Source organism: Microcebus murinus, chromosome 5, assembly GCF_040939455.1.
Source record: "Microcebus murinus isolate Inina chromosome 5, M.murinus_Inina_mat1.0, whole genome shotgun sequence".
NCBI lineage: Eukaryota > Metazoa > Chordata > Mammalia > Primates > Cheirogaleidae > Microcebus > Microcebus murinus.
In genome coordinates, this window is record NC_134108.1 from 20,483,709 (window position 1) to 20,496,112 (window position 12,404).

General features: G+C 39.3%; 1 protein-coding gene across 5 annotated transcripts in view; it reads right to left on the reverse strand.

The window, feature by feature from the left end:
- The window catches only part of PHACTR2 (phosphatase and actin regulator 2), a 249,735-nt gene that overhangs the window by 18,941 nt on the left and 218,390 nt on the right, over nucleotides 1–12,404 (reverse strand). For all 5 annotated transcript variants that reach the window (XM_076002910.1, XM_076002909.1, XM_020287240.2 and 2 more), the window contains 2 exons: nucleotides 7,230–7,291; nucleotides 4,436–4,573 (listed from right to left, as the gene is read on the reverse strand). In XM_076002910.1, coding sequence (XP_075859025.1) covers nucleotides 4,436–4,573; nucleotides 7,230–7,291 — 200 coding nt within the window. The remainder of the gene's footprint in view (nucleotides 1–4,435; nucleotides 4,574–7,229; nucleotides 7,292–12,404) is intronic.

Below are 12,404 nucleotides of genomic sequence, written 5' to 3' on the forward strand. Positions count from 1 at the left end.
TGGTCTGGCACCTATTGTTTCTTGCTTCTTCTTCTTTTTTTAATTTTACTGTTAGAGATAGGGGTCTGGCGATGCTGTCCAGGCTAAAGTGCAGTGGTTATTCACAGGTGCGATCATAGCTCACGGCAGGCTCAAACTCCTGGGCTCAGGTGATCTTCCTACCTCAATCTCCCAAGTAGCTAGGACTAAGCATGCCACCACACTTGGATTTTTTTTTTCAGACCTAGGCTAATTCTTGTTTCTTGATAGCCAGATGCCATGTAAAAAGAATGTGACTGCTCTCAGGAAACCATACTGTGAGGAACCCAAGGTACAAGGAAAAGCCATGGAGGATCAGATGCCACGTGGATAGAGGGGGTGAGATCAAAGAGGAACAAGGCACAAGCAGTTAGTGAAGAAGCCATCTTGGAAGTGGACTGGTCGAACCCCAGCACGTCATCTGATGTCACATGGATCAGAAGCAAACCTCTGAGCTGAGTACTTCCCAAATTCCTCACTCATAGGATTGTGAGTAAAATAAATAGTTGCTTTAAGCCACTAAGTTTTGGGGTGTTTTGTTATAAAGCAGTTGGTAACCTGAACACTATTTCAAGCCTTTTATCTTACAAATGATAATACGAAGGCCTAGAGAGCCTCCTGAGTTGCTAGATCTCAAACGGGCACTGAGTGACAAAGATGACGCTCATACCTGGGCCTTCGTACTTCAAGTCCTACACTCTAGTCAAATGAGCTTCACAGCTACGTCATAGAGAAAACTGCCTCAGATCTTCATGTTGCATGTGCTGGTTTATAATTAAAAATGATGAGTCAATGACATGAATGATGTAGCAATGAAAGTGATGTGAAATTATAGGGACTAGTTGTATGAAAAAATAAATCAGAAAGATATGACTATAGGCAATTAAAGAAATGCAATACTCATTTAAAAAATTTACCGAGGAATGACCATAGTTATATTCTAACGTTACTTCTTGGAATAAAAAGAAAGCTTTCCTGAAAGAGTTTAAAAGAGGAAAAAGAGTAATTAAGATCCTTTATGTTAGTGAAATCCATGTACAATAATCTTAACTCTCTTCTTAGCAAAGAAGACCAGAGTTTAGACCTAGTAACTCTTCACATGGTACAAAGGGGACTGATTTTGTTGGAAGATCGAAACAGAAAGAGGTAGTCTGAGACAATGGGATTGGAGCCCAGGTTGGTTCACCAACAGGAAGCCAATGAGCCAAAACTAGGTATTTCTAGGGTAGAAACAACAACAGAACTCTAGGAGATAGCACTAAGACCAAATATGTAATATTTTTGGTATCATGAGAATTATAGAGAGGAAAAGGGAGACAAACACAACTGAAACTAAGTTTAAAATTGGCTACTGGTGAGTGGCAACAGAAGGTCTGCTTAGTCAGTCCCTGTCAAAAAGCAACAGGTGATCTGTCGCAAATATGGACCCTGCTGTCTTCTCAAACAGAATGAGCTGTGAGTCCAGAATTAACTAAGATTTGTTTATTTCTTCAATTAAATTCTGCTATGGAACATAAAGATTTCTTGATTACTCATCAAGCTCACTGCCATGGGGAGGGAAGTATATGCCCTTCTGTTGCCAGGGCAACCATGAACAGGCCAAAGAATATCCTACAGAGCAGCGGTCCCCAAACTTTTGGGCACCAGGGACCAGTTTCATGGAAGATAATTTTTCCATGGACTGGGGAGTCGGGGTGGGATGGTTTCAGGATGATTTAAGTGCATTACATTTCTGCTGAACTTTATTTCTATTATTATTGCATTGTAATATATAATGAAATAATTATACGACTCACCATAATGCAGAATCTAATGCTACCACTGATATGACAGGAGGTAGTGATGTGAGTGATAGGGAGGGGTGAAAATACAGATGAAGCTTCCCTTGCTTGCCCAACACTCACCTCCTGCTGCGCAGCCCCATTCTAACAGGCCAAGGACCAGTACTAGCCCATGGCCTCGGGGTTGGGGACCATAGCGATAGAGAACTAAAATATCAATCTTTCCTAGGACCTGTTTAGACAGTGTGTTTCTGGAAAGATAGTATGTTTTATTCATCTTTATATCCCCAGGATCTAGGACAACACTTAATATATTATAAGGGTTTTAATAAATTTGAGTGATCTGTTTGACAAATCCACGGATCATCTGAAAAAATATGCATTGTCATTCACTGGACAATTTTAGACTAGGTTGTAAACTGAGGCTTCAATAAATAGTGACAATGTCATCAATTTGGAGTGAAGCTTGGATCCTCAAGCCTGACCATGAGTGTAATACTGGTAAGAACTACCATTTATCGATGAGCTGGAACTTGACAGATATACTCCCTACTTCTCAAGATTGATATAATCAGCTCTACTTTACTAGTGAGGAAACTCGGGTTAAATGACTTGGCCAAGGTCAAACAACTACCAAGTAGTCAAGTCTAGGAATCAATTCCAGAAGTGCCAAGAGCTCCAAAGCCTGCCCACCCCTCTGCCATGGAGCTTCCAAGCTCTACGCCAGGGAGAAGGTAACTGCCAGCCCAGCTGAGGTCATCGTGCCAATGCAATGGGCCTTCTCTGGCTCCTCCTCTCTGCCACCGGAGGGCTGGCTTATTTATCTACGTCAGTGCAGGAAACTAGGCCCTCTCAAACAGACACAAGCACGGCAAGACAGAGAGGGCTCCCAAAGGTCACAGATAAAGAAAAGGTCCTAAGGGAAGCAAGAAAAAAGACAAAAATAACATATGAAGGAGCTCCAATACATCTGGCAACAGACTCCTCAGTGGAAACCTTATAGGCCAGGATCGAGTGGCATGACACATACAAAGTGCTGAAGGAAAAAATTCTTAACCCTTAGAATATTATATCCTATAAAAATATCCTTCAAATATGAAGAAGAAATAAGATCTTTCAGAGACAAACAAAGGCTGAGGGCTCAAGTATTTCCCATGAATTAACAACAACAAAAAAACCACTCCCCCGATACTCTATTTTACTTTGTAAATTCACCCACCCAAGCCTACAGCCTCTGGAATCATAGCCATACCTCAAACGACCGCTGTATATGTTGGGGTGAGTGCTAGTCTTACCTCAATACTTAGGGAGCGCTATTCTCAGCCTCCTTGGCTTCTATTCTTGTTCTGAACCTTTGTGATCTTATTCCTTCCTACTTTTCACTTATGAGCTAATGATGTCCGAGTCAGAATCTCTAGCACGTACTTGAACATATAGTAGGTGCTCTACAGAATGAAATTTCCCATTAAAAAGTATCAGAGCCAGGCATGGTGATTCATGCCTGTAATTGCAGCACTTTGGGAGGCCGAGGTGGGAGAACCACTTGAAGCCAGGAGTTCGAGACCAGCCTGGGCAACATAGCAAGACCTATTTCTACAAAAAATAAAATAATTTAGCCAGGCATGATGGCACAGGTCTGTAATCCCAGCTACTTGGGAGGCTGAGGCAGAAGGATCATTTGAGCCCAAGAGTTTGAGGTTACATTTAGCTGTGATCATGCCACTCCACTCTAACCTGAGCCACACAGTGATACCCCCCCAGTATCTTAAAAAAAAAAAAGAAAGAAAGAAAGAAAGAAAGAAATGAAAAGTTTCAGTACAGAGTATTATTAAATATAATAGCTAGTTCTAGCATTAAGACTGGGTACACCATAAGTTTATTCAATATCAGATTTTTACCAGAGATAAAAATTAGAACTCATTGTTGAAAATATTAGGAAAATCGTAAAGTGAAAAACTTAAAAACAAATGGCTGCCATAAATATTTGGCTATGAAACCATGGCACTCATAAGAGTTTTTCTGCATTGATAGAACACTCTATATATTTCATTTTTTCTGAATTGTGTACAATGATATAGTTTAGGGGTTGGCAAGCCATGACCTGCAGGACAAATCTGGCCCACCATCTATATTTGTAAATAAAGTTTTATTGGAACACATATACATCCAATCAATTACATGTTGTCTATAGTTGCTTTTATGCTATAATGGCAGAACTAAGCAATAGTAACAAAGATTGCCCCACATATTTACTTTCTGGCTATTTGTATAAAAAGTGTGCCAGCCTTGATATAGATAAAGCTTTTCCACTGTTAACATATCCTTTTAAAATAAGTTGTATAAATTATATTTTCTAAGAGTAAGGATAAGTCCTGGCTGTGGGAAAGCCCTCCCCATCCAGGTTTGAATGCAGGCAGGTTAGATGGTAACTAAGAACTAGTTTTCTCTGAGACTTTGTTGAAAGAACTACATTGATATTACTAAATATATCACTTAAGCAGTTTAAATAATCAGAGGCAGAAAATTGTTGGAAGATTCTAAGATCTAATCCCCTAGGATAACAAAGTTGGGAGTAAGTGGATATTGGAGCTTTCAGAAAAGCAATATAATCGACACGAAAGCCTCTGGAGTCTTGCCTTGTCTGCAGGAGTTAACCTGGCCCAGGGCTTGTCTGCCCGGCGGTCATAGTCCGGAGAATCGGTGACTTCTACATACTCGTTAAACCTCAGAATCCTTCGAGCTTGTAACTCTGCCACTGTGGGTCTCAGGCTGAGCTGCAGGAGGAGAGGAGAAAAAGACAGAGTTCAGGAACCATCTACAGCCTCATGGTGACAAGTTTTCTACAGAGAACACTTCAAAGTTATGGTTAAATAAGGTCACTTTCAGGTATCCAATAAAAAAAAAAAGCAGCAGTATCTTGGGAATTTCTAATGAGAACTAGAAAGCAATGTGCCCTAATTTTTGAGACTATAAAAAATCATCATTGTTAGATAGGTCACAGTCTTGGCAACCACTCGAATTATGCTATTTTCCCCAACTTGCCTGGCCTTGTGATAAAGGCCTGTCATCCCCGACACAAGGAACATGCAGTGACACACAGTAGTAAACCAGATATGGGATGGCTGGTTGGTGGCTAAATTAGCAAGACCAAAGCTGTGAAATTTTAAAAATAAGAATAAAAATCTCTGTTCCCGTTATATTAAACCTACATATTCAGAAATGCGCAAAGCTATGACACAGGAATGGTCCAGTGAAGGGTGTGCCCACAGCACAGGCATCCCTGAGAGAATAAGGATCAAGGCCCCAATCTGACATTTGTCCTCCGTCCTAAAAGCTGATGAGTAGGAACGAGGAGGGGAGCATCACTGAAGAACTGCACTTTATGGGGCTGTAACTGCTTAATATCAGCTGCAACCTTTAAGACACTTCTAATAACTTGGGTTCCTTCTTGTGTTCTTTGTCAAGTTCAAATTTATAATTATATTTACTCTAGCCAGCCCATGGAGTACTTGGTTTTCTCTCTTGATCCTTTGTCTAGCCCAAGAATAAGATTGACACAATTCTGACAGAGGATAGAAACCTACCCACTCTGGTCAACCAGGCATCATTTACTCTCTGCTACTTAGGTTCACCCCCTTTTTGAGAGATGTCCCAGTATTTCCGGGCAGGTAGACCCAGGTCTCTATTTTACCTACAGGGTCCATTTTCAACATCTTTTCCCTCTTATATGCACTGTATACAACCAGACTGTCTATTGTCTAGGTGGTCTTCTTTGGAGCTATTCCTTATTGGCATGGTCTCGGGGTGGTACACCAGGCGCCCACTCTTTAGTCAACAACAGTCTCTTTTCTGGGCCTCACTTTCCTCCTGAGTAAAACCAGAGGCTGACCTAAGTCAACGCTTTAATACGCAAAGCATTCAAACACCCTCAGAAGGTCTAAGCCTACACCCTGAGTCCACACCAGATGGAATATGCCAACTATGTCTCCTCTTATCTTCACAGAGCCCTGGGAAGCAGTAGACAAGGGAGGGGATGGTCTAAGTGGTTCTGCTATACTCTCAGTTGCTGTCCAATTAATATTGCTCTTCAGGGCAGGTGGGAAAAGGAAGTAGAGAAACCTTGCCCCTGAGAACTGGCCAGAAGGAAAGTAACCAGTGGCCACACCGGTCTGAAGTTCTCCATCCACTCCTGCCTCAGGCCTGTGTCAGCCGCAGGGTAGCCATCAGTGGCCTGGGCTGACGTGCTCCTATGGCCAGAAGCTCTAGTGGTGGCGGCAAGTGGGTGCAGAGGGTAAGGGCCGGCACTTTTGCCTCATGGAGGGGCCTAGATGGATTAGAAAAAAAGGCTGTATGTATCACAGAAATGAGCCTGGAGCAATGGGGAAGGGAGAATCTTGTCTGCAGCTGGAGACATAAGGGCTACGGAACGCTAGAAGAGTCATCCCTAGAAAATGAGTTGATTCAGCTTGGTCGTTATTTGACATTTAGGATCTTTGAGAAAAAAAAGAAATGAATGAAGGATCTTCTCCCTTGAAAACCAAATCCAAAACTTTCAAAATACTGTCCCTATAACTTTTCCAGGGGAAATGGACTGTTTTTCCTCCACCTGCCTTGGAATGCTTTCCCTGCAGAGGGACTCCCCAGCCAGCCCGGGAAAATGTGGATCAGGTCACATGCTTCACTGCGATGTCACAGTTTAGTCTCTCTGCCTTTTTCCAGGTGTGAAAGATATATCTGAAGAATTATGATCACAAGGGTTTATAATGAAATAGAAACTCTGATGGTGTTTAATTTTTCCAAAGCCTAGTATTATTTTAACACAGAAAAAAGTGATGACCTTGGCATCAGACTGATATTTGCATAAATAAGCGGGGACAATTGTTCAAGTTTTGGAGGTAAGCCATTTGTCAGTTTGGATAACACTCAGGCTGATGAAAGTTCACATAATAAATCAAGCATCCAGCTCAGATATGGAATAGTAGCAAAGCTACCATAGTCGCAAATATTTGCTCGTTTAATATTTCTAAGACTAAATGGAATACGTGAGCATTTTTTAAAACGATTTTTTAAAATGGAAATATATACACTGAAATGTTACTAATGGCTATCGCTAAGTAGAAGACTTCTGTGTGATTTTATTTTCTTTTTTGTTTTTCATATTTTCAAAAATTTTCATACAGAATATGTATTTTCACAATCAGTAAATGCAATTCAAAAACCTTTGATTGTTAACTTTTTACAATTAACACAATATATAATCATAATTCATACTGTGTGCATTATATTGATTTTAATGTCTATGATTATAGACAAACAGGAATAATTGTTCTTAAACATAGATTTACATATAGAGAGAGGATCTGTATTTTTTTAAAAAAACAAAGTATATTTCAAAACACACATGCTCATTAACAACCATAATTTCATCACCTTTCTGCTGAGTCTGCGTTTAAGTTCCATTTTTGCTTCTTGTTCCTCTTCTTCATTCTTTTCTATTTATTAAGGGGGGAAAGGTGTGATGACTTAGTTACTAGAGATGATTTTATAATCAGAAAAGCATATCAGGCCACAATTATTTCACTCTATTAGATATTGATCAAACATTTCACCAACATCTTTAAAAAGCCATCAAAAGATTTTGCAGAAAGATTGACCATCAATATGTTTTTTTTCCCTTACAGGACTGGTTTACTTACTTTACTAATTTTAAACTTTCTTTGCTTCCTAACTTCTTGTTCTACTCTGAAAAAAAAAAAAACAAAAACCCATAACAGTGTCCGTCCATACTCTGGTGAAAGCCTTCTACTGCTGGTCATCTCATGGATTTATAAGCACTATTTACCAAAATTCAGGCAAAACTTTACATCTGGCCTTCATGTGAAAATCTGAGACATATTAAAATAGCGAATTAGAACCATCCAATGCACGTCTGAGCTGCTGATTTTCACTCAAATCCAACCAAAATATTTGATTTCTCTTCCTTGGTTTCCATAGAAGCAGAATGTAAGCATTTCTTTGGATTTTGTTTTCAAACCAGAATGTTCTAAACGGGGTTATGGTGTACTGTGGGTGGAAATTATTTATTTTCCTGTGACTTTGATTTTCCAAAGTCTTCTCTTCGTCTAATGCTTCACTGAGTAGTACAGTTTCTTTGCTGTCCGACAGATGGAATTTAAAGAAAAATGTCCAGAATTTTTAAAGAAATAAACACCCTTTCAGTTTTAACTGGTTATTGCTTATTTGAGGAACTTCTCTCTGTTGCTTCCTGGAGCTCATCACCTGTTTGATAAATTTTACATCTCAGATACCAATGCTTATGAAAGGTTATCTTTTAGAAAATGCTGTTATGAACTCTATTGAAAAAAAAAATCACACTTAAGGTTCAACCAAAAGGCTGAGAAAGAAAAACTACTACGAAAAGACAATTATATATTTATTTTCAAAATTCAAATAGATTTCTTACCACTAAGATCATTTTTATTGTGAATAAAATGTCAGTATTAAAAGTTTGCAACATCTATATTTGTTAGTTGAATGGGCTAAATTCTCTATCAATTTTCCTTCTCTGGACAGGAAAAGTTTCCACATTCTTCTGAAATACTAATTTTAATTCATAAGAAAAAGAATGATTAGTCTGGTTATTTAGACAGAGTGAACATAAACTGAAATTACCACAAGACAAGAAACAACTAGTTAATATCCTTTGATTAAGTGCCTGAGAATGTCAAACAAATTTGGTTATAATTCAAATTTCTTCCTATGAAAGTACTATAGGTTTTTCTAATTTCTTCACAAAATATATATTCTTTCTTATACATATTTAGGGTCAAAGAATTACCTTATATGAGCTGGATAAAGCTTGTGGCTTGTCAATTATATAATAAACAATTGACATACTTGTGGTTCATGTGATTCAAACCAGATCTTTACAAGGTAAGAGCTTTGGTAATATTATTAATAAAAAGAAAGGCCGGGCGTGGTGGCTCACACCTGTAATCCTAGCATTCTGGGAGGCCGAGGCGGGCGGATTGCTCAAGGTTGAAGTTTGAAACCAGCCTGAGTGAGACCCCGTCTCTACTAAAAATAGAAAGAAATTAATTGACCAAGTAAAAACATATATATACAAAAAAAAAAAAAAAATTAGCCGGGCATGGTGGCGCATGCCTGTAGTCCCTGCTACTTGGGAGGCTGAGGCAGGAGGATCGCTTGAGCCCAGGAGATTGAGGTTGCTGTGAGCTAGGCTGACGCCACGGCACTCACTCTAGCCTGAGCAACAAAGTGAGACTCTGTCTCAAAAAAAAAAAAGAGGCCGAGCGCAGTGGCTCACGCCTGTAATCCTAGCACTCTGGGAGGCCGAGGCGGGTGGATTGCTCAAGGTCAGGAGTTCGAAACCACCCTGAGCAAGAGCGAGACCCCGTCTCTACCATAAATAGAAACAAATTAATTAGCCAACTAATATATATAGAAAAAAAATTAGCCGGGCATGGTGGCGCATGCCTGTAGTCCCAGCTACTTGGGAGGCTGAGGCAGGCGGATTGCTTGAGCCCAGGAGTTTGAGGTTGCTGTGAGCTAGGCTGACGCCATGGCACTCACTCTAGCCTGGGTAACAAAGCGAGACTCTGTCTCAAAAAAAAAAAAAAAAAAAAAAAAAAGAAAAATAGAATCCTTAAAATATTTTACTAAATCCTTCCTATACAATTATTATGCTGCATTTTTTAAAAGGTATTTTTCAAAGATTAAAAAAAATTGGATATCTAACACATTCCAAAGCTAACAAATGCTGCAGGTCTCATTAAATATGCAAAATGTCAGTTCCTTGAAGGGAATATTAGATAGTTTTACATTATTAAGCATATGGTACAACTAGGTAACAGCCAGTGATGTCTAAAAAGAGAAGGGCCAACTGCAGTTAGGGGAGTTAAATAAATAGGATTTTACCATGTGGGAATTCTTTTTTGACATCAGGAACTGACTTCCTTACATTTCCCACATTCAAAACTGTACTTTTAAAGACGTCAGAGGAGGAATGAGAGAGGTGGAGAGAAGCCAACGTGACTATTCCTCTGAATCTTATTAAATAGTCATTGTAAAAGCTCTTACCAAGAGTCAAGGTTAAACTTTAAATTTAGTACTTCAAAATTCCACCAAGTTTTGCACATGATTCCTTTTTCTACGAAAGGGTAATTATATTTATTTTTAAAATTCAAATAGGCTCCTTACCACTATAATTATTTTTATTTTGAATAAAATATCAGTATTCAATATTTGCAACATCTGTATCTGTTAGTTGAACAGGCCAAATTCTCTAACAATTCCTTCATGTTTTCATTCATTCAAGGACTAATGATAAAGAAAGATGTAAATGTTTCTGGTTGCTTTAAACAGACTGGAGGCACATTCATGAATGGCTCATTGACAAATCTTGCTCTTGGTGATACTCATCAGAGCAGAGAGGAGTAGACATTTCAGATGGGCCACATATTTTCCATAAACACACAAATAATACATGTGGTTAAGCAGCAGTGGGCACTACAGGAAACTTGCCAGGCTAGCAACTGTTGCCCAGAGCATTTTGGGGATAAGCTAAAAGAAGAAGAAAGAATGTGCAGCAATATCAGCAACTAGAGTATTATATTCTGGAGTTGTCAATTTAAATAAAATGGGTTCAAAAAAGACACATTTTTTGTGGGTTTGTTTCTCTTTATGCTGTTTTACATGTTTCCACATGAGTATTTTTAACAAATGAAAATACATGTATAAACTTACTGTGAAATGCATAAAAAGTAAGTTGTATAAATGGATGCAAGATGTTAATGGCAGAATAGAGACGGTAGGTATATGGGTATTTACTGTAAACTTCCTTCAACTTTTTTGTGTGCTTAAGAAATTCCATAATAAAATGTTGGGGAAAAATACATGCAATACCCATTGGCCTAATACATTTTGTCTCTATAGAAAATATACCTGGAATTACATTCACAGCTAACTACCATAAGAGGATTTGCATCTTTTTTTAATCCCTGCCCTGTAAAAGGTGTTCCGCATACATCACTTTTCCTGATTAGCAAAAGCTGACCTTCCAAGCACCAGAGGTTGCTTTCTATTTCACTGATTTTAAAGAACTGGTTCTAGGCTGGGCGTGGTGGCTCACGCCTGTAATCCTAGCACTCTGGGAGGCTGAGGCGGGCAGACTGCTTGAGGTCAGGAGTTTGAAACCAGCCTGAGCGAGACCCCATCTCTACTAAAAATAGAAAGAAATTACTTGACCAACTAAAAATATATATACAAAAAATCAGCCGGGCATGGTGGCACATGCCTGTACTCTAAGCTACTTGGGAGGCTGAGGCAGTCAGTAGGATCGCTTGATCCCAGGAGACGGAAGTTGCTGTGAGCTAGGCTGATGCCACGGCACTCACTCTAGCCTAGGCAACAAAGTGAGACTCTGTCTCAAAATAAATAAATAAATAAATAAATAAAAAAATTAAAGAGCTGGTTCTAAAGTGTAAAACTAAATATAACTTAATATATGTGTCTTTTTATAAAACTCTGGTGTCAGCAGGGTGTGGTGGCATGCACCTGTAGTCCCAGCTACTCAGGAGACTGAGGCGGGAAGGAGGATCGCCTGTGAATAGCTAATATCAAGATCCTGTTTCTTTAAAACAAAACAAAACAAAACAAAACAACCCCCCCCCCCAAACCTTTATTTAGTGTCACCAAAACAGTAAAGGAGTGACACGGGGGATGATACTAAGAAATAAAATTTGTCCTATGGTCTCCAATGAAAGCTATCAGCCTTTACTGCTGTCTGACTCATGTTTATTGAATTAGTGGTGGGCTCTGATTTGAGAATTGTTGGATGTTTTATGCTATGAATTAGTTTCCTAGTCTGTCCAGAAAAGGTGACCTAGTTTAAGCAAGTGTCCTTAAAAACCACACCATATATATCACACACAGACTTTTCTTTAAATAGACAATCATCTTGCTTTCTAACAAAAGCAGGAGACGAAACACACAAACAAGCAATGTGCATGGAAGAACCAGAGGCAAACCTGAGTGGGCACAGTGTTTGTAAGCTGGGCCACACGGCTCCCGTGACTGCTCAGGGAACGACTGGGGCCACCTCTACCCACTTCCTTCTGCTTCCCCTTGGCAGACAATACTGTGTCAGGAGATCACAGGCCAGTTATCAGCCACTCCAGACTGGAAACCTGCCTTTTGTTTCCAGAATAAACATGCTTAGATGAACTTAGAAGGAAGGAAAAAAGGGCTGGAGTCAAATCTGAAGTTGACTTTGGTGTTTCACTCGTTCCTGAATCGCCAGGAAAACAGGGAGCATAAAAGCCAAGATAGCACTTAAGATCAATGTGCGATAAATTTCTGGATCCATGAAACAGTTCCTCAAATAACCAAACTCCAGTGTGGTTTGGCACAGTTTGTCTCACAGGAGCAAGAAAACATTACTCAGAATCTGCTCTTCCTTTTTTTTTTTTCTAGGTATTGCATCAGGCATCCAACAAGACATAATCTCTGTGTTTTAGGAGCATATGTTCTGTCTGCCTTTGAGCTTACGTAAAACTTAATTCAACAAATATTTCCTGGGAACCT